General features: G+C 48.3%; 1 protein-coding gene across 3 annotated transcripts in view; it reads left to right on the top strand.

The window, feature by feature from the left end:
- LMF1 (lipase maturation factor 1) overlaps positions 1-18,708 on the top strand; it is a 193,459-nt gene that overhangs the window by 43,194 nt on the left and 131,557 nt on the right. For 2 of the 3 annotated variants that reach the window (XM_050713893.1, XM_050713892.1), the window contains exons 1-2: positions 4,981-5,139; positions 15,100-15,248. In XM_050713893.1, coding sequence (XP_050569850.1) covers positions 4,989-5,139; positions 15,100-15,248 — 300 coding nt within the window. In that variant the 5' untranslated portion in view covers positions 4,981-4,988. Of the gene's footprint in view, positions 1-4,980; positions 5,140-15,099; positions 15,249-18,708 lie in introns of those variants that run through there. The other variant, XM_035563396.2, reaches the window with a different exon arrangement.

Raw genomic sequence — 18,708 nt, 5'->3', positions numbered from 1 at the left:
CTGCGAACTTGATCTGGTAGTTTGTTATTTGAAGAAGTCCTACAGCATCCGCAGAACTGTCTGCTGACGGAGGTCAGAGCGAAGACGCAGGTCCTCCAAACGAGGAAATGTACGTGACAGCACATGCAGTGCTCCGTTTTCCTCTAGGTTTGATGTCTTCAGGATAAAGTGACTGTAAATTTACACGCTGCCTACGTTTTGTCATAAACCCAGCCGTTGTGTAGGTGTGAGCTGCCTGAGGGTGCCGGGCTGGTGGCTCGGGTTGTGGTGGGCTGTAGGGGCCTTGGCTGGCCAGTGCGGCCTGCAGCTGGTCGTGCTCTTTGGAAGCATTTTGCCTCTCCTGCCCTCACCGGGCTGCTCTGTGGTGCTGTGTCCAGCCCTGTCTCTTCCGTGGAGGTGGCCGATGCTGGGCCCCCGCAGCCCCTGTCACCCTCCTGGGCCCTCTGCAAGTCCTTCCCACAACACAACCCATTTTCAGGCACAGGAAATAAAGGGCCTACAAATGCCGGTTTATCGTGCCCTTTGGGCGAACGCGAGTTAAATATTTGGAATATATTAATGCTAAATAGCCTGTGTTGCTAGGTCTAATTTCCGCTGAAGGGAAGCATGTTCCTATTTACTTAAAACCGACGAAGCCATTGCCGTGGCTGGGCCTGTGGCACCTGTGTGGCTTTCAGCAGGAGCCCCTTGCCACAGTTACCCAGCGGGACCCCCCTCGTGACCAGGACAGGGTTGGGGGTTTGCTGTCACCCTGCCACCCGCCCCGGGGGTTGCGATGTCCCCCCACTCTGTGCCTGGCCCCAGAGCCCCCAGTTTGGGGTGTTCGCTGCTGCCTCGCGGCCCGGCCGCTTTTAGCGAGGCTTCGTTATTTTTGCAGAGCGGATTTCGGTGTTTCCTTTAGAACCATCATAAACAGTTAAAGCAGCGAAACCGCAGCTGTCAAAATAAATAACTGCACTTTGTGTTGCTTTATCTTTTTGTTTTCTTACGGCGCTGAAAGTTGCTTATTCCTAAAAATGGAATCCACAGCGATTTTAGCAGCTGCTGGCTCAGATTAATGAGGGTGCCTGTCTCCAGCTCTCTTGCCAGCATCTGAGATTTTCGAGTTTAACAATATCTCCCCGTGTTGCAAGAAAACACAGTGAATGGCATCTTAATAAGAGCAAGCCTTGATGAATGCCACATCTGGCTGTTAATCAACATAAACCTAGACTTAGCTGATAAAAATGGTAAATATAATGTCTAAAATTGTATTTTAAGTGCATGTTATAATTGGGTATTTACTCCTGTTATTCTGTAGGTAGCAAGCCGGGCTTCTTCATGCTGGTGTTTGACGCCCATGGAAGCATCTCTGGGTGACTGCTGTTCATCCACACTTCGTAACAGCAGTAAACTATTAAGACAGACTGAGGAAAGAGCTCAGAGAAATGACCCGAGATCTTAAGGCTCCTGCAATTATTTCTTTCCTCACAGTGTATCCTGGTGAAGACTGATAGGCAATTTGATTGAGGCAGAGAATTCCTGTGAAAGGCAAAAAAAAATAGGGCAATGTTTAGGCTGCCTTATGGCAAAATAAAAAGAAAATAAAATTGTATGTTTTCTACATGGTATTTAATGATTATAACTTTCTAGGGGACAGGGTGGAGAGGTCATCATTTGAAATCTTGGCTTCAGGCCTGTAGCATTTTAATTTGCTTTTCTCTGAAGCTGGAAATGGCAGCTTTTGGGTAGAGGCTGCTGCGGGTGGTTCTGCAGCCTGTGCCTGCCTTCCCTCGCTCTGAAATCCATTAGCTGAGTGGCTTGAGAGGTGTCCTGAGGACACTTCTGGCTTTTTTCAAAGCAGGAAATGATGAGGAGAACACCAGCGTCTACAGTGGGTGGGTTTTGTTTCTGTGGTGAACTGTCTTAGTATGTGGTAACAGGTTTGCCAGGTCAGTTGTGTTGGAGGTTTCACGTTCCTGCAGACCGACTAATTGTCCGAATGGTCCCTTGCGGATCTGGAGTGAGAAATGTTGCTGTTGCTGGAAAGAATTGTTGAAGTATTTCTGATTTCTTCTGTTGTTTATAATTTTAATGTCCTGTGTGTTAGCTTTGTTGTTCCAGCACTGAATTCATTGATTGCTGATCTAGTTCACCTCTTTCTTTGTATTAACAGTGCGATTTCGGGACTCGAAGACTTGGCGCGTAGTTCAGATCTCTGAACATCAGCGTTTCTGCTTGTTTGTGTATTTGCTCATCTCTTTGTACTGTACAGGGAGAGAACAACTTCCTAATGCAGTTGACTTTTTGGCATTTGTCCTGTGATTGCCAAAAAAACTGCTGCTTCCTCCTACGTATCCATCAGATCTCTTTAAAGTCAGATGGGTTCTGAAAGCAGCTTTTTGATTTCCTGAGGTCTGCGTTTGGTCTTCCTTCCTCCTGCTCCCTCTTTCTTCCTTTGTTCTTCGAGGTTAAAGCTGTGGGTGTTGAGGTCCCATTAGTCATTTTGGCCACTTCTGAGATCTTCATGTTGAAAAATGCCTGGATTAAACCATTCCTGAATTGCAGCAGGTTTACGTCACTGAGGCTACACTGGTTGAGTTACTTCAGGGTGATGTAGCTGAATGGAGAGCCCTGTTTACTTCTGTTGGGACTGAGGGGATGTCCTAAAGGACACAGCAATATCAGTTTTCTTATCTAACCTTAATCCCCCAAAATAGCCTTCGCTATGGACAGAGCAAATCCCCTTTTAGAATAAGAAAACTTGTATTAGAGGTACTGTAGTGATTATTGTCATGCTGTCTTGTATTAGTAGTATCCTGTGTGGGTTTTTTTTTTTTTTTTTTTTGGTCTCTTAAAGGTCTCAAACACAGAAGATGCTGAAGGAATGTAACAAAGCCCCACATGTGGGTTAAAGTAGTTTCTGGAATTAATCGCTGCCGAAGGAAATGGACCCTGCACTCCTCCCCTTCCCGGTGGCTGCTGGCTCGAGCACCGCCGCTGTTGCGTTAGATGAGTGTGGTCGGCAGGATCAGGGCCGTGTGAACACTGAGCTTGTCCCGGCTCCAGCCCCGTGCCTGCGAGCAGGGCTGCTGCTACCTCGGGCACTTGCTGCCCAAAGCATTTGGAGCACGAGCTCTGCACGTGGTGGGTTGTGTGCAGCTGCGTGGGGATGAGTGGTGGTCGTGCCAAGCAGTGGGACCCTGGCCATGGCCAGTGTCTCTGGCCTGTGCACTGGTAAGAACAGCCCATAGGAAACCAAGGGGCAGTGCCCTACTAGTGTGCAACGCTGTGTTCTCCTTGCCTCTGTGTCTCCTTACTACTTGGACCTGGCTTTTCTTTCCTGCATTGGGATTGCCTTTCACGTTCAGCCTAAAAGCTGGCCATAACCTGCCCATGGTCTTCTTGTTTTGGAGAGGACACCTCAGTTCCCACTCCTGTGAGCCCTCGGCTGGTTGGGGCGTTGGATGGCTTGGGGTTAGTGGGTTGGGTGGTTTTTTATTTTCCCTACTTGCTATTTTCAAGGCAGTATGTTTGAGAGAAATTTAGGGGGGCAGAGAAAACTTAAAATGAAACGTTTAATTCAAGCTGGCAGGGAAGCTGCACAAGGGAGTTGCTCCTTGGTGAGTATTTCTCATCTCCTGCAAATGTTGGTGTCAAAGCATGTGCTCGCATGAGGTTAAAATGTGAGCTTTTAAGGGCAATGGGAATCTCACGTGATACCACAGGAAAAGTTTGTCTAATATGCTCTTTATTTCATGACTTGCTTTATAAGTCTGCTAGCAAAAGAGGTTGCCAGGTGCCTTCATGGTATTGGTTTTAATTTGCTCTTGCTTGAAGTGTACAAGTGGGGGAACGATAGTTTTGAAATGGTGAAGAAAGCAGGCTGGTTGAGCTGTTAGGCTCCCATGTTGCCATGCTAACCATGTTAACAGCTGCTAATGGTTTCTTAAGCTGCCAAAGCAGCCTGAAGATAGATTTAACACCCAACAGACACCTGTTTTTAGCAATTTAGCTCCACAGGCACATGGCACGGTACTGCAGGGGTCCTGTCCATAAAGAACAGATAAAATGTGTTCAACAGGTTGCTCGTAAAGGTGGAAATTGCTGGCTTTCTACTTCGTATTAGGGCTTTCTTGGTGGAGAGTAAGGAGGAAAAGCACAGCAAGAAGGAATGGTCTGGAAGAGATGAGCACTAGAGGGATTTCTTGGTGTTTCATACTCACTTCTGCCTTCCAAAGGTCGGTCTTAGCATCTTTCCATTGATCTGAGGACTCTCATTTCCCGTACCACCTCAGAGCCCACCTGGAGCAAGGCCAAGCTGCACAATGACCTTCCCAGCAGTTTTAACCCCCAGGCAGTGTCAGAGCTCCCGCCTGCTGATCCCAGCACTGCTTCAAGTGCCCTGAAGGAAGGTTTGTGCTGGTTGCTGCTGTTCCTGCCTTCCCTTGCTGTGACCGGGCTGTGGCTGTCACCGCAGGGCAGGGGAGCAGCCATGTCCTGCAGGGCTGCGGGTGGCAGCAGGGGAGGCAGGCCCTGCTCTGCACAAACCCACTCCAAGCTGAGCAAATAGGAAGCTTTTGAGACGTGGATTTTGGACTTTTCCAGTCACACAGCAGGAATGTGTGTAGTAACTACTGAATCCTGAACAACCCCTGACTGTTCTGGTTTGGTAGGTGAGGGTTCAGCCTTTGCCTTTCTCATCCTTTGGGTATGTTCTGCTTTTGCTTATTTTCTTTCAGGCCAAAACCCCCTGACTCTGTGCGCTTGGCTGTGCCATCGTGTATTCTTTTCATGTGATCAGCGTGGGTTTGCAGAAAAAAAATCAGCAGAGAATGGTAACTGGCCTTTAGTTATATCGTGGACTTCAAAGCGATCAGCACAGAAAGGATAATTGGAAAGAAAGTCCCTTTCAGGTTATAATTATTTGTCCCAGGAACCAGAGTTCTTTAGCGATGATGCATATTTTTCCCTTTTGTTTTTCCAGTGCCATGGGAACCTGGCAGTAGATGGTCTCCGCTGGTATGCGCAGCGTATACCTGAACCTCCGCACGGGGAAGTGTAGGAATCACGGTGTTGGATCCCGACCAGTGATCCATCGAGACTTGTTTCCAGCAGCACCAGAGCCAGCTGCTTCAAAGGAAAACAGAGCACTCTGCAGTAGGCAGGTTATCGTTTTCACAGGGAAAGCTTCCCTTGCAAGACTCCTGTCAGCCAGGGATTGTTCTTGGCCTTCAGGCTTTTTTGTTTCAAGCCTTTAATGCTGTTTGCTTTTCTTCAGCTGGGAATTGGTTGAGCAGGAACCCTTGCAGAGCACTGTGCTGTACCCTAATGCGACAGGTAGCACCAGCATTAACTGGCTCATATCATCTGGTCACGGTCGTCTCACTTTGCTCATGGCCTTTCCTTCCATTCTGCTTCTGTTCCGGCTCTGTTCTTTGGGATCTTGTTTCGCAGTCAGTCCCTCCTGTCACTTCCCATTTCGTTTACGAAGTTCTCCCTGTGGCTCGTGGACCATTGCAGGATGCCCAGCTTTTTTTCTCCTTCTATCTTTGTGGTCAGCCCAAGTCACGCTGATCTTTGTCTAAGTGTACTGATGGCCGTCATGGAGCCTGCTTGTAGTAATCCATTGGGGAAACGGGGTGAGTCCCGCAGTGCAGGAGCTGGGTCCAGAAGAGCTGTCAGAGCTGCTGGTGGCGTGCCCTGGGGCCCAGCCCCGATCTCAGCTGTGCCTGCGGGAGCCTGGTGGAGAACCCCGGAAAGCCGCTGCCATCTCTTGGCTGTGCACCGCTCCTGATGCTCCTTCCCCTCAGTTCACTGAGATTTACGGCCCAGGTCTTGGTGGCAGTTGGTCGTGTGAAGATTTTGAGGTACGAGTTGATGCTGAGAAGTCAAAGAGTAGGCAGCAGCCGCTGTGGTTATGGAGTGCACCTGGCGAGCAGCAACGCTTGGATGTTCTCCTCGCCTTGGTGGCCATGCCTGAGGGGTGCTGGTGCCAGTGGGTTCAGATGAAGACAGAGGAAATTATTTTTGTTACTTTAAGATGGAGTAATTAAATACAGTATATATGGATCCCTCAAAAATGACAGCCGCCCACAGAGCTAAAAACAGGAAATCCATTAACTTCATTATTTAAAAAATAAAATAAAAATCTTCCCAACTGATTCCTCTGTCACTTAAAGTTCTGCATGGAAGGAGGGCTAATTTAACGCTGCATTAACTCACTGTTATCACCCTCCTGTTACCTAAGTAGTTTCTAATGACTACCCTGGAGAGCACTTGGAAGCTTTTAAAAGTTTTTATGCTAAATTTTTTTTTTCTGTGTGGTTTATACTTTAAGAACAAAAGTTATTGATAACATTTTTCCAAATCTTCCAACAACATGAAAAACTACTCTGTTGCCTGCAGAAACGCGAAGTATCTCTAGTCTGTAATCTCTGGCAAACAAGGAATTTGAAAAGTAAGTGGTGAAATGTGCAAAAACGGATGGGGCAGACTTTGTGGGATGCTGGAGCAGATTTGGGCTTGTGGGTATTTGCAGTAGCAGCGTGTCCCGGGGGTGGGAGCAGGGCCATCCGCCCTCACCCAGGACAAGATGCCAAAGGGGGCTCTGTCCTTAGGCCCTCTGAGCTTTGGCTTTCATTGCTCTGAAAGGAGACCCCGTGGGGCAGGCAGCTTAGGAGACCTGCCTCTTTGTTCGGAGGCCTTTAAGTGAAAGGCGCCACCGGATTGAGAAGCAATAAATCATTTTCTTTCCTCATTGTCTTTTCTTCAGAACTGTGGCGGGCTGATCTCTTCCTTTTTTAATCATCTGTCCTCCTTTCTCGGTCCAGGTTAAGATGTGCTTCTGAGGTCAGCATCTTTTGCACTTGGGATTGTGTTGGGGGGAGGAGGGTGACTTCAGAATGAAGCAGCCTTGTTGCTGCGCAGTATTTTTCAAGTCTTAAAGTTACGACTTTCTGCGTTATATCAGTTGGAAGGAGATCTTTGCTGTATGTCTAAGGTGTTTGGTCGCTGACAAGTCAGAGGAACCTGCTCTGGGCTCTTTCCCACCGTAGCAGAGGAGATGCAGAGTGCAGAAGCTGCGCGGAGCTGGAGTTTCACCATTTGGGACACATCCATGGCTCCAGCTGCATGTGGCCGTTCGCACAGCCTGTGCAAGGGATTTCAGAAAATTTTAAAGAAAAACACAGTGCTTTATGTTAGCAATGAGTTGGTTTTTCAGAGCTCTGAGATGCAAGCTGTGATTTTGGAAAATGCTTGTAACGAATATGTATGCAGTGCTGCTGCCCTGGGCTTAGCTTTTGGTGGTTGATCGGAAGACCTAAATTATTTCCGAGTTAAGCCTTGCATGTCTGCTCTCACCGATAGAAGATATCCAGAACTGCCCTGTGACATTATTAGTGGGTTTTTCATGTTTATAGAATGACTTTGCAACTGTGGAGAGATCTGGTGTATCTATTAGGAACTGCCAGGAATCTTGTCCGTAGGGAGCCCTGGGAAACCTTTTAAACTTGACACAAACTTGAACATTTCTTGCATGTTGCTTTTTGCAACTCAATTTTTCAGTGATATTTGGAAAGCTAGAGAGTGAAGGGGCTGAGTCTCTGCCGCCTGGATAGTTTTGTAGTCCTTCTGGAAAAGGAGAAATGACCACAAAGAAGGGAAAAAAATAAATAAAAAGGGAAGGACAGCTGCTGGCGCTGCCTCGCAGAGCGCACAGTGCTTCTGGACTGCACAGCACGACCGACGATGTTGTGAACTTCTGCACAGCAAAGCGATTTGCCCAACATCGCTGCGTTTCAAGGCTTCCCTTCTGTAGTCTAAGCTGAACTGCAGCTGAACTGCTGCGTGCTCTGCCTGACACGGCACCGCAGCGAGCAGATCCTGCTCCCAGGGGTTCTGCCCCATCCTCTCCAGCCACGTGTTGGTCCCGGGGACTGACTGGTGAGCCTGCTCCGCTCCTCTCCTCACCACACTGCAGCAGGTGGTAGCTAAGACATGTGGATCTCCTGCGTGAAAGCCAAACCCAGTTGGTACTGGTGATAATTTTGCCGTGGATTTTAGCCTGGATGGTATTTCATGCTGGAGATAAAAATGGTGTTTGTAGTTGGCTGACAAACATGGTGTTTTAACTTAGCAGTGGACATATTGGTAAGGCACTTCAAAACGATGCAGCTCAGCAAAGTTAGGACCTTTCCTTTCCTTGGAGGAAGTTCTTGCCACGAGTGATGAAAGTTGCAATGATTTACACAGTTTTTCTTTTTGTTTTTCTTTTTTCTTTTTTTTTTTAGGTAAGGAAAAAGCAGAAATGTTCATCTTCTGTGGGTGTGTGGATTTTTTGTTTATTTGTTTGATTTGTCTTTCCCAGTTGGAAGAGGGCTAGGTCTGACCTGGCTCCTTTAGGGCCATTGTATGTATTACGAAGTATTTGTCAGCCCGGTGCGGTGCGTTTCCCAACCCGTGCTGTATTTCTGCCAGCGGGAGAGATCGGCAGTGGGCAGTAGGGGAAGCTTGGGGAGGAGCAGCCGGGTGCCCCGGGAGCACTCCGGAGCTCAGCACCTGGGTGCTCAGCACTGTGCTCGTGCCCGGCCGTGAGTCTGACTCCGTCGGTGGGACTGCAAGTGCTGGTTGCGACGAGTGCTTGCAGGCTGAAGCCCTTACCCAGAATATCCTGAAGCCATCAACGTATCCGATGCTATTTTCAACAGGTGTTTTAACGCTACAGCTTAAATTCTATCATACCGAATTTCAGGGAGGTAGGGAGGAGGGGTTCAGGAGCAGTTAATCTGATTCCAGTGCGAGTCGGTCAGTATTGGGTATCTTCCCTGCGCTGGTTGCCAGCGAGTGTGACACCCAATATTCATAGGGGGACAGCTGCGCCGTCCGCGCTGCGGCTCCTCTGTGTGCTGGCTGAAAGCTATAAAATGTGTGTACGTTGTAGGAGCATTTGTCTGCGCTGTGCAGACGTGCCCTCTATAAATTTTGTGTGTTGATGTGTACAAGGAGAAGCAGTTTGCTGTTATTCCTTAACCCATACTGTAGAAAGAAAAAAAATTACAATAAATTCTGAGCTATTTATGCTACAGCTAGGTACTGGTTTTTGGTTTTGATCAACTGATTTTTTTTTTTCCTCAGAAGAATAGACGAATTGAAAATAAGAACCTTTATTATCTTTGGGCCTTTCGTCTGGCCGTCTCTGTGTCCTCTGGCTCGTGGCTTTCTCCCCTGCTGGACGTGCAAACAGAAACCTGGCCGGGGGCGCGGGAAGCCGAAGGTGCAGCCCTGGGCTGGGTGGGAAGGGCTTCTCGTGGCTTTCCTCGGGAGCCGCGGGCAAGCTGCGATCGCTTGGATGTTTTTTTCGTCACGTACTTGACGGTAAATAATAAAGATGAAAATTGGAAGCTTAATGATATAATGCTACATAATCTATATTCCGTTAGAAATAATACTCTCTATAGGGAGCCATAATGGTGCTGCTTTGGACTTTTCTGGAGACCGTTCATACCAAATTGACTTTTTTTTCTACATGTTAAGTACCAGTAATGTTTTCCACAGTACATCAGATGTTTCTGCCAAGGAGTATGCTCCCTGCTGAAGAACTTGGTGAGGCAGCACGGTGGAGGCTCTCACAGTTCCTCCTTTAAGCAGCAAATGGGTTTTGACTCCAGAGATCACTTGATGTTGAGCTAAATTTCCTAGCTGAGAATTTGGATGAATGGTTTTACTTAATTTTGAAGAAAAACATTTGAAAACCCTAAAAAGAAAAATGGGAAAACTTTATTATTATTTTTTGTTGCTTCCCTTTCTTCCCTTCTTGCCTCCTGTTGTGCCCCCCCAGCACCTCTCTGCTTCTCCCCGCACTCCCTCCCCGGTGGAGACCTCAGAAAAGGCCAAACTCTGGATTTTGCTACATCAAGTTAGGAGCATGTAACAAACATTCGAAACGCGTGTGAGGCAAGTGCAGCCACCATTGGCAGTTTATTTCATTTTTTTTTTTCAAAAAAAAAAAAAATTGGCTCCCTCTCCTGCTGCGCGGGAGATAACAATGGCGCATTGTGGTGTGCTGCAGCTGCTGAAATTTGACTAGATCCAACTGAAGAAAACAGGAGCAGGTGGGTCAACAACGTGACCCTTTCGTTCCCAGCAGTATCAGTGTGCGCCAGGGCCGGAGGGATGGGGGGCCGAGGTGAGCCCCGAGTTTCAGCCCAGGCGTGAGGATGAATTGCTCTGAGCTTTGAGGATGCGAGTTGCCGTGCTGAGATGACCTCGATGCCTCTAAGGACCGCGGGGTTTGCTGGTATTTGTAAAAGCAGGTTTCACTCCGAAAGTGCTAGGGCCGGGAAGTGTCACTGCAGGTGGTAAATCAGCATCACTGCAGGCGAGACGTCGTTGCTTCATTACTGGCACTGGTGCTCAGTTCCCATCGTGTGCCGGTTTCTCTGTGGCTGTCGTACAGGTGCTGCGAAAGCCTCCAGCACCGAGTGCCTGCCCTCAGTTCCCAAAATTGGGGGATTATTTGGATTACTTGACTTTTTCTCCCTTTGGGTCTTCACAGGTCACGGTGATGAATTCCTTCATGTCAGTGCTTTTGCTTTGCTAGAGCTGTCCCAAAGATGTCGAGGCTGGGATTTCCTGCGGCTTGGAGGAGGGCTTGGTGTGCGGTTCCCAGTATTTGGGTGGGGATGGAGGATGCGGTTGTGTCGGGCTCCTTTGTCTGGCCCAATGCATCTCAACACTGACCAATTGGCAGAAAAAAGGGGGAGAAAAATCCAGTTGGAAAGGAAACCTACACGATCAGCTAAGTCACAGCTTTTCCTGCGGTCTTCCCTGTTGAGGTGTGATGGCTTGGGTGATTCCTCGGAGGAGCCGCAGCGCGTCTGGACTCTGTGAGGCTCGGAAGTGGTAGTGAAAGGTGGCAAAGTCCAGCCACATGGTTATGGCCTCGAACCTTCCTAAGACTGCAAGGGGTTGAGTCTGAGGCGTTTAGGGGGCAGATGAGAACAACTGTTTGTAAGTCAGTGGTAGAAACTCGGGGTTTCTGTTGGTGGGTCTTGTAGTCTTGCTTTCTGGTGTCAACAACAGGGTGAGGCTGAGATGGGGCAGAGCTCCCCCTGCTTTCTGCACTGTGCTCTGGATACGGCTGTGGTGAGTAAGTTGTAGTAGAAAACACGATGCTCACAGCATCTCGGATAATCCTACCCACAAGTGCTTGTCGTGCTTGTGGAGTAGCATCAAGCACTATTTTATTTGCATGTGATTACAGCTATAAGAATTACAAGCTACGGTCATGGATGAGTCCCTGCTAAAAACAGTTCATGTTTGTCTGACTTTTTGTCTGAGCTGAAGGCTTAGCCCAGCCTGCAGTTTTAAGTTAAAACACAAACAGAAGTAGAAGACTGACTTTGGGGGAGTGAGAGAGAAATCATGGGGTGAGGACCCTGGGGGGATGGTGGGTCAGGGAAGCTGGGGAAGTGTGGGGAAGGAGCACGCATCTCGGGGAGGTCGGGGTCAGCTCGGTTGCTGTGTGAGCAGCCGGATGGATGAGGTGCAGAGTAAGACGGGAAGGGAAAATTTAACATCCAGAGGCCATGGTGAAACTGGGGAGGCTGCAAAACCTTCCCCCGTTTTCATTTCTGGTGGCGAGGTGAGTCAAATGGGGAAGGGGAGAGCAGTGGCAGTGGGTAGGCGGCCGCTGTGGGTGAGGAGGAGATGGATGGAGGTTGCCGAGGGCAGGAGATGTGGCTGCACGGGTGAGGCGTGCTAGCATGGAAAACTGATCCGCATGACCACATTACCAGCTGTGGTTGCTTGGTGCATCAGGAAGAGGGCCGTTAATAAATCAGAGGCTCTCCGTGCATATCTGCATCTCAGACTTGTTTTTTAGCAGGAACTTGGTGTGATCTGATATGAGGGTCAGCAGCGGAGCGAAGGACAGCAGCACACAGCACCAAAGCCTCATCCGTGCTAGCAAATCTGCCCATCGCCGTGCACGGATGCTGGAGCTGAACGGGATCTAGCTGCAAGCGGAGGAGGTTTAGACGGAGACTTCTGAAACGGTGCCGTGACCGTAGTTTGTCCTTGGCTGCACTTGCAGCGAAACCCTGTTTGGTGCCGGCTCAGCTGCACCCGCTGCCAGCCCCCGCTGTCAGCAGTGGGTAATTTAAGAGGCTTCCACCAACAGCTGGGGAGCACTGTGTGCCGCGGTCCTCGCGCGGCGCTGAGCTGTCCCCTGGCTGGCACATCACATCGTGCTGTTGGACTCGCAGCCGGGTGGTGGTGCCAGGATCCCAACTTGTCGCTTTGGAACGAGGAGCACAGGTGCAGGCTGAACTGATGATCCTTTGAGGCCAGCCGCATACCAGGGAGGCTTCGGCTTCGCTTCTGCCACGCGCGCGCACGTGCGTGGGTCTCGGCGTGCTGGTGTGACCCGCGCCACGCGCAAGAAATGGGGCACGGGACCGCTCGATCCTTCGCTGTGCTTTCCCTCCAAGCCAGCAGACGCCTTCCCGGGAGTTTGGGTTAAGAATAAAGTAGCGAAGATGTCACTGTGCCCTGCGTGGAGAGGGGCGATGCTGCTCTCCGAAGGGAGGCACGGCTGCGGATCCAGAGGCAGTTTGGGGACGTGGAGGCTCCTGCCTTCCTACTCAGCCATCCAGCGTGCATAGCGTGTGTCTGCGGGGGGACACGGTCATTACCATATGAAAACGCTGATAACAGTGGGATTCTTGTGCAGGCAGAAACGCGTGAGATATACTACCGTTTTGGTGCCAGTTAGACCCATAACTGCTATTTGTGGCTGGGTTTAGTAACAATTAACCTTTCACATTTTGTATTAGCCATTGCTTTCCTGGTGCAGCTGCTTTTATAACAATATACTTCACTTCTCCTCCCAGAAGCGCTAATTTTGGCAGTTGGAGTATCTGTTCTAGAAAGCACAGGATGTATGGAGGAAGAATGGGGATTTTTTAATAGCTGTTTTAAGTACAATAATCTTTTAAAAATATATATATATATATGTGTGTATTTTGCTTTAAGGAACCTTTTGCACATTTTTTAAAAAAGGGAGATTCCACTACTGCTATTTCTTATTTTAAAGTGAATTTAGTGTGGTTTTCCTTGTGTGACAAAGTCAAATCACACATTTAAAAAAAACATTGACTGCATGTGCATTTCAGGTATCTCAAACTGGAGCTGGAACAAATTAATGCCTTTGATAAGTCGTCTTTTCCAAGCTGGGGGAGACAGAGTTGTAGCGGACCAAACTGTTTCTTCCACTTTACAACTAGCAGTGTCTTGGGGAGTCTTGGGAAAAAGTGTGGCTATGAACGACCCATGGGTGCTGTCTGGTTTATTGTATGCAGTTATGTAGGTAAGAATATCAGTGTCCTAAATGGCTCTCACGAGGTTGCTGCGTTTTCAGGAATTGCCCTCTTTTAGGCATTTAGTGTTTTTTTTTAATGTCTTCAGAGTGCAATTGTATTGCACAAAAATATTTGAAAATTCAAGTGGGTGTGATTGGAAGTGGGACAAAGTTGGTGTAATGAATTTGACTTTGGTTTTGGGATCGGTATATTGTTACTTAACGTAGGGGAGGTTGAATTTCACCTGTCAAAACATAAATGCAATGTTCTGGCTCTTCCAGAGCAATCATTTCAATATTTATACTGTATGCTGTGCTGGAGAAATAAAATGCAAAATGCAGATTTGCATGACATGGGCTATAGCCTATCTTCTCCAAAGTGTTCGGTGTCACAGGTATCAGGTTATTGTGTTGTTACACGGCTGTGCTTTGATCTCAGATGCACTGGTATTAACTCCAGAGTCCTTTTGCCAAATCCAGTAGTGTGTGAAACTGGCTTGATGGATGATTTGGACTTTTTTCATTATGATTTTTCTTCATGATTAAAGATCCAAAGCTTCTGGTTGCACATTAATGCTGATGATGAATAGAACCTAATGCGACTTTAATCATCCTCTTTTGAAGATGTAGACTGCCCTTTTTGGCTCGTGGCATGAATGCAGGGCAGCCGGCGGGATGGTGCTGCACAGGCCAGCAGAGATGTCATTCATCAGTGTCTGGGGCGTAGCAGGTTTGAGGAAAACCTTCCACGTGCATTCATCAAATGCTGCTGGTTTTAGACAATGGCGTGTGACATGAGATGTCGGACCAGGTTTACTGCAAAGGCTTCGGGGCATGCTGGCTGGATTTCCCCTTTCTGTATTTTTAGGGTAGAATAATTATAGGCTTCTGGTTGTGCTAGGATGGAAGCACTGATGAATAAACGAGGAACCCATCAGCAAGAGGTGGGTTTTCTTCCCTGCAGCAGCGGTCACAGCCTGCAGGAAGCACCAGTGGCGTTGTTTGTTCACTTGTGTTCCTGGGTCACTGTCCTGGTTTCAGGACACAACAGTCCTGACCACAACAGTCACTTTGCCAATTCCCAGGGCGCTTAAGTTGCATTTTCTTTTGCTTTGTAATAGCACGTACGCTTTCTTTTGGTTCTTGTTGAATGAAATAACCACGTAAACAACGCAAGTGTCGGTGCATGCTCTTGAAGGAAAAACAGCACAGCCAGAAGTGTAGGTGCACGTCATCAGTGCTGTCAGACTGGAAGAACAAAGATAACGCGTGCCCAGAGAAGCTGTGGCTGCCCCATCCCTGGAGGTGCTCAAGGCCAGGCTGGATGGGGCTTTGAGCAACCTGGTCTGGTGGGAGGTGTCCCTACCCATGGCAGGGGGGTTGGAATTAGATGAGCTTTGAGGTCCTTTCCAACCCAAACCATTCTATGTCTCTGTGAGAATACAGACTTGGGTATTAAAGACGGAGTTGGTGGGAAATGCGTTTACCGATGTACAGCGATGTATTTTTCTGAAGCTGATGGTGTTGCTTAAAGCATCTGAATTCATGTAGCGAAGTCAGTGTGTGATGTGTGAATTAGAACAGAATTGGCAGCCAAGTTCCCTCAAGCTAAATTTCAAAAGCATTGAAGTATGCTTTTAGGTTTTTTTGTTTGTTTGTTTTTCCCTGTTTATGTGTTTTAAATTTGTTAAATGATAATTGATAGGACTCTTACAATAAATATTTTCTTTTTTGTTTCTCACGTGCCTGTACCACAGGATGGGAATCGCAGCTCTTGGAGACTGGCTTCCTGGCGATATTCCTCTGCCCGCTCTGGACCCTCTCCCGCCTGCCCCACTCCACGCCTCCGTCCAGCATCGTCATCTGGGGCTTTCGGTGGCTGATCTTCAGGATCATGCTTGGAGCAGTAAGTTGGCACAACACATCGCAACCCTCTAGTTCAGGATTTTTTCTGGTTTTAAGGAAGGAGCCTGTAGCAGGAAATGCCTTATTCTCTGTTTCACTGAATCTTTAAACTTAATATTAGTGTTTACTTTAAGAAAGACAAACACAGGAGTAAAAGAATATGTGTTGATGTATTGGTGCTGTTCTTGTGATTGGCTCTTTAAAAGGAATTAAAGTGAAGTTTAAGACCTGGGCATTGTGGCTTTTTGATAAGTTGCCTGCGAATCCAGTGGGTAATTCCCGGGAACCAGGAGCTTTATGTTGAGTTATTTTTTCTTTGTGTGTGCTTTACTGAAATGTCATTCTCTGCTCCCTGATTTCAAAGAGAACAATTGGTGCATTACTGTCCAAGTGCCAGTGGAAATTCCCAAGTAGGTTGTAAAGGAATCTGTCAGGAACTGACACATCTTTGTTAAAGTAAAGGTGTGGCAGGGGCATTATCCTGTGATCTGCATCTGCGTGTTGGACTCTTCAAAATATCCCCAAATTTTCATCTGAGGATCATTGCTGTAGAAAGACTGCAGGCAGGTGGGACGTTCCTGTGTCTGTTTTCTCTAAAGCCCCTCTCTTATCCCAGCTCTCAAAGTGCTTCAATCTGTAGTCAAACTTACTAAGCTCTTAGTTATCCTCCTCTAAATAAAGAGCAAACTTTGTATGTGTTAACCTCAGTGTCACCTGTTTTCAACTTTGTTAGTGGGCAGTGTGCTATTGCAGCAGATATTCTTGGAAAACGCGTGCTGCATACTTGTTGCGTCAGAGTGGCACTGCCCAGCCTACGACAGTTCAGCAAATTCTGCTTGAAGGAGCAGGAATTTTTTTGTTGTTTTCTGTATATGTCACACAACTGGTATTTCACAACTCACTCTTAGTTGCGTTCATTTCTTTGCCATAACTGTCGTGTAGCGTTGCTGATTTTGCTCTGCTTCCTAAAGCTGGAGGGATTGATTCCTGCAGTTCTTACTTGCTATTAATTGAATAGATCTGTCCCTGCTGTGGGGCGATAGAGATGGATTAAATGATTTGTTGTAGAATCATAGAACAGCTTGGATTGGAAGGGACGTTAGAGATCAGCTAGTTCCAACCCCCCTGCCATGGGCAGGGATGCCTTCTTAACCTTAAGTTACATGATCACCAAGTTTGTGTCCTGCTTTCCTGTTAGAATGGGATTCTGATTGTGCTTTGCTCTGCTCCTGTTAATTTGTTACTTATACTCTGAATTATGGGACAGGTTTGATGTAAAGGAAAATCATGCTCATGAAAGGTCTTTGTTATTGTTATCTCTGTGCTGCCCCTCAGCTTTATCCAGAGAGTAATAACTCTCCCGTTATTTTAGGAAGAGCCCTCTGCAAAATAGATGCCACCCCTTGAGTCCCTTGTCTGTCTTGGTTGCTGATATGTAAGTAACAGGCATGGGAGAGTAAAACATGGAAAGGTCATTAAGTGGGAATCTGTACAAGCAAGTGGAAATCGGTGATTGATGGGATCTTTAATGTTTTGGGGCCCAAACACGTGTACATTTCCTTCTCGGCCAGGGTAATGACGCTTGCAGGCACCGGGACGCAAGTTTAATGCGTGAAACCGAAATATCCTCCTGCAGCACAGGTGCACCTGCTCAAAGGCAGTCTTTGATTTCTTCACTAATCTGGGCAAGAGCTGAACCATGCGCACAAATGGGGGCCGAAGGAAGGTTTCCCAGGGGGAGGGATTGGCAGTGATTGTCTGGCACAGAAAGTTTGACTTTCCCTGCACGATTCTCTGGGGGCTCTTGAGCTGGCTGGGGTAAGGTTTTCCTTGTAAAACGCCATCCTCGGGGCAGCTTTATTTCTCTCACTTTGTGCCGGATGGTAGGCAAGCGATGCCATAAACGGTTTTGAAACTCACCTTAAATGGTTCAGCATGTCTGGTTTTTGCAATGTGATGGCTCCCAGGAAAGACTGCAGGTTCCCATCCCATAGCTCCCCTTTTTTCTGAAGTCAGCTCCTGTATCATGAACAGCACAAGGGTGTGGAGTTCACTTTTCAGCCCCCCCTCCTTTTTTTCTTTTTTCCCTCTCAGTGTATCAGATTTGGGAACTCTTTCCATGCAGAGCTCCAGCAACCGGAGACTGCATTAAAGCACTAGCAGTTTCTGCGGGAATAAATGCTGACGCTCCTATGTCCATTGCAGCCTCTTTGAGGGAACAGACAGATTATCAAGTCCAGTAGCTTCTAGGTACAAAAAAACCTCACTGTAGGAAGGGAGGCGCTTCCAGCTCCCTCACGGTGCCAGCTTTGCAGCTTCCTGGCTAGCCCTCCCAGCACCCCAGGACACAAGCAATGCTATCCACCTCTAAAATATCAGACGTGCCGTTGTCTGTGTCCCAGAATAGCACCGTCTTTGAGAATAAGAGGAAGTGTTTTCTCACAAATCAGGAGCTGATGGGGTCTGAAATGAGCAACATGAGGCTTCGTGGTCAGAGCATCCCATTGCACGGTGCACGTCCTGCATGGAACAGGAGCAGCCCCAAGCCCCCTTCCCAGCGAGGCTGTGCAGATCTCTGGAAAAGTATTTGTGGCCAGATCTTGCTTCGTCGTGCACGACTTGCCTGTGAGCGGGCTGGGCTTTGTTGGGAGAGATGCAGCGTATGAGATGTAAAATAATCCCTCCTGCGTTCCCGTGCAAGGCAAGGCGTGCGTTCGGGCTCTGCTGCTGGGGTTTGATTGGCAGCAAGTGCTGGGCTGATCTCAAATATTGCTGACTTTTAAAAAGGCGTAATTATGTGGTTCAATCTATATGTTTGATGTTCCTAATAACCCATTAGCGCAGGATGTAAAGACGGATGCTTCTTAGGAACATGCAGAGGCAAAAGAATAGTGGTCCCTTTGTGCGCGAGCCGTGTGTTAGGAAATAAGTGATGCAAACAGATTTATGCCGCAGAAGTACTCTGTGACTTGAAATCTTCATCGCTTCGCTTATGGCTCTGGCTCAGATGTCTTCAGGCTTGGGAGACGCAGAGCACCAAGAGTGACGGGGTGGGCTGCGCAGGCAGAGGCGCGTGCTCAGCCTGTTAGCTGCTCTCAGCCTGCCGAGGGGAGCAGCCCAGCGGTGTTGCCTGGTGGTAATCGGGTCTTTTGACACCTGCAGCTGCCTGGGGAGGTGCTGAAGGCACGATGCTGCGCTCGCAGAGCCTTGTCCCTCTCACGTACCTGTGTTTTTCAGCAGGCCAAGGGTGTGTTCCTGCAGAGCCCTGCAGGGCTCAGTGTGGCTGGGGATGGCCCAGCTCAGCGGGCTGCGTGCCGGCCTGGCTCCCCGGGCCGCTCATGGCACCTGGGGCAGGCTCTTCTCCCAGCCTGACCATAGGTTTTTGCGATGGCCTAAGCCCCAGTAACGAGACCTGTGTGACGAGCAGCCGAGCTCCCCTGGCTCAGCATCTCCCCTGCCCT

The sequence above is a fragment of the Cygnus atratus genome, chromosome 15 (assembly GCF_013377495.2).
Source record: "Cygnus atratus isolate AKBS03 ecotype Queensland, Australia chromosome 15, CAtr_DNAZoo_HiC_assembly, whole genome shotgun sequence".
NCBI lineage: Eukaryota > Metazoa > Chordata > Aves > Anseriformes > Anatidae > Cygnus > Cygnus atratus.
The sequence above is the reverse complement of the archived record's forward strand: the minus strand, read 5'-3'. Positions and strand labels throughout refer to the sequence as shown.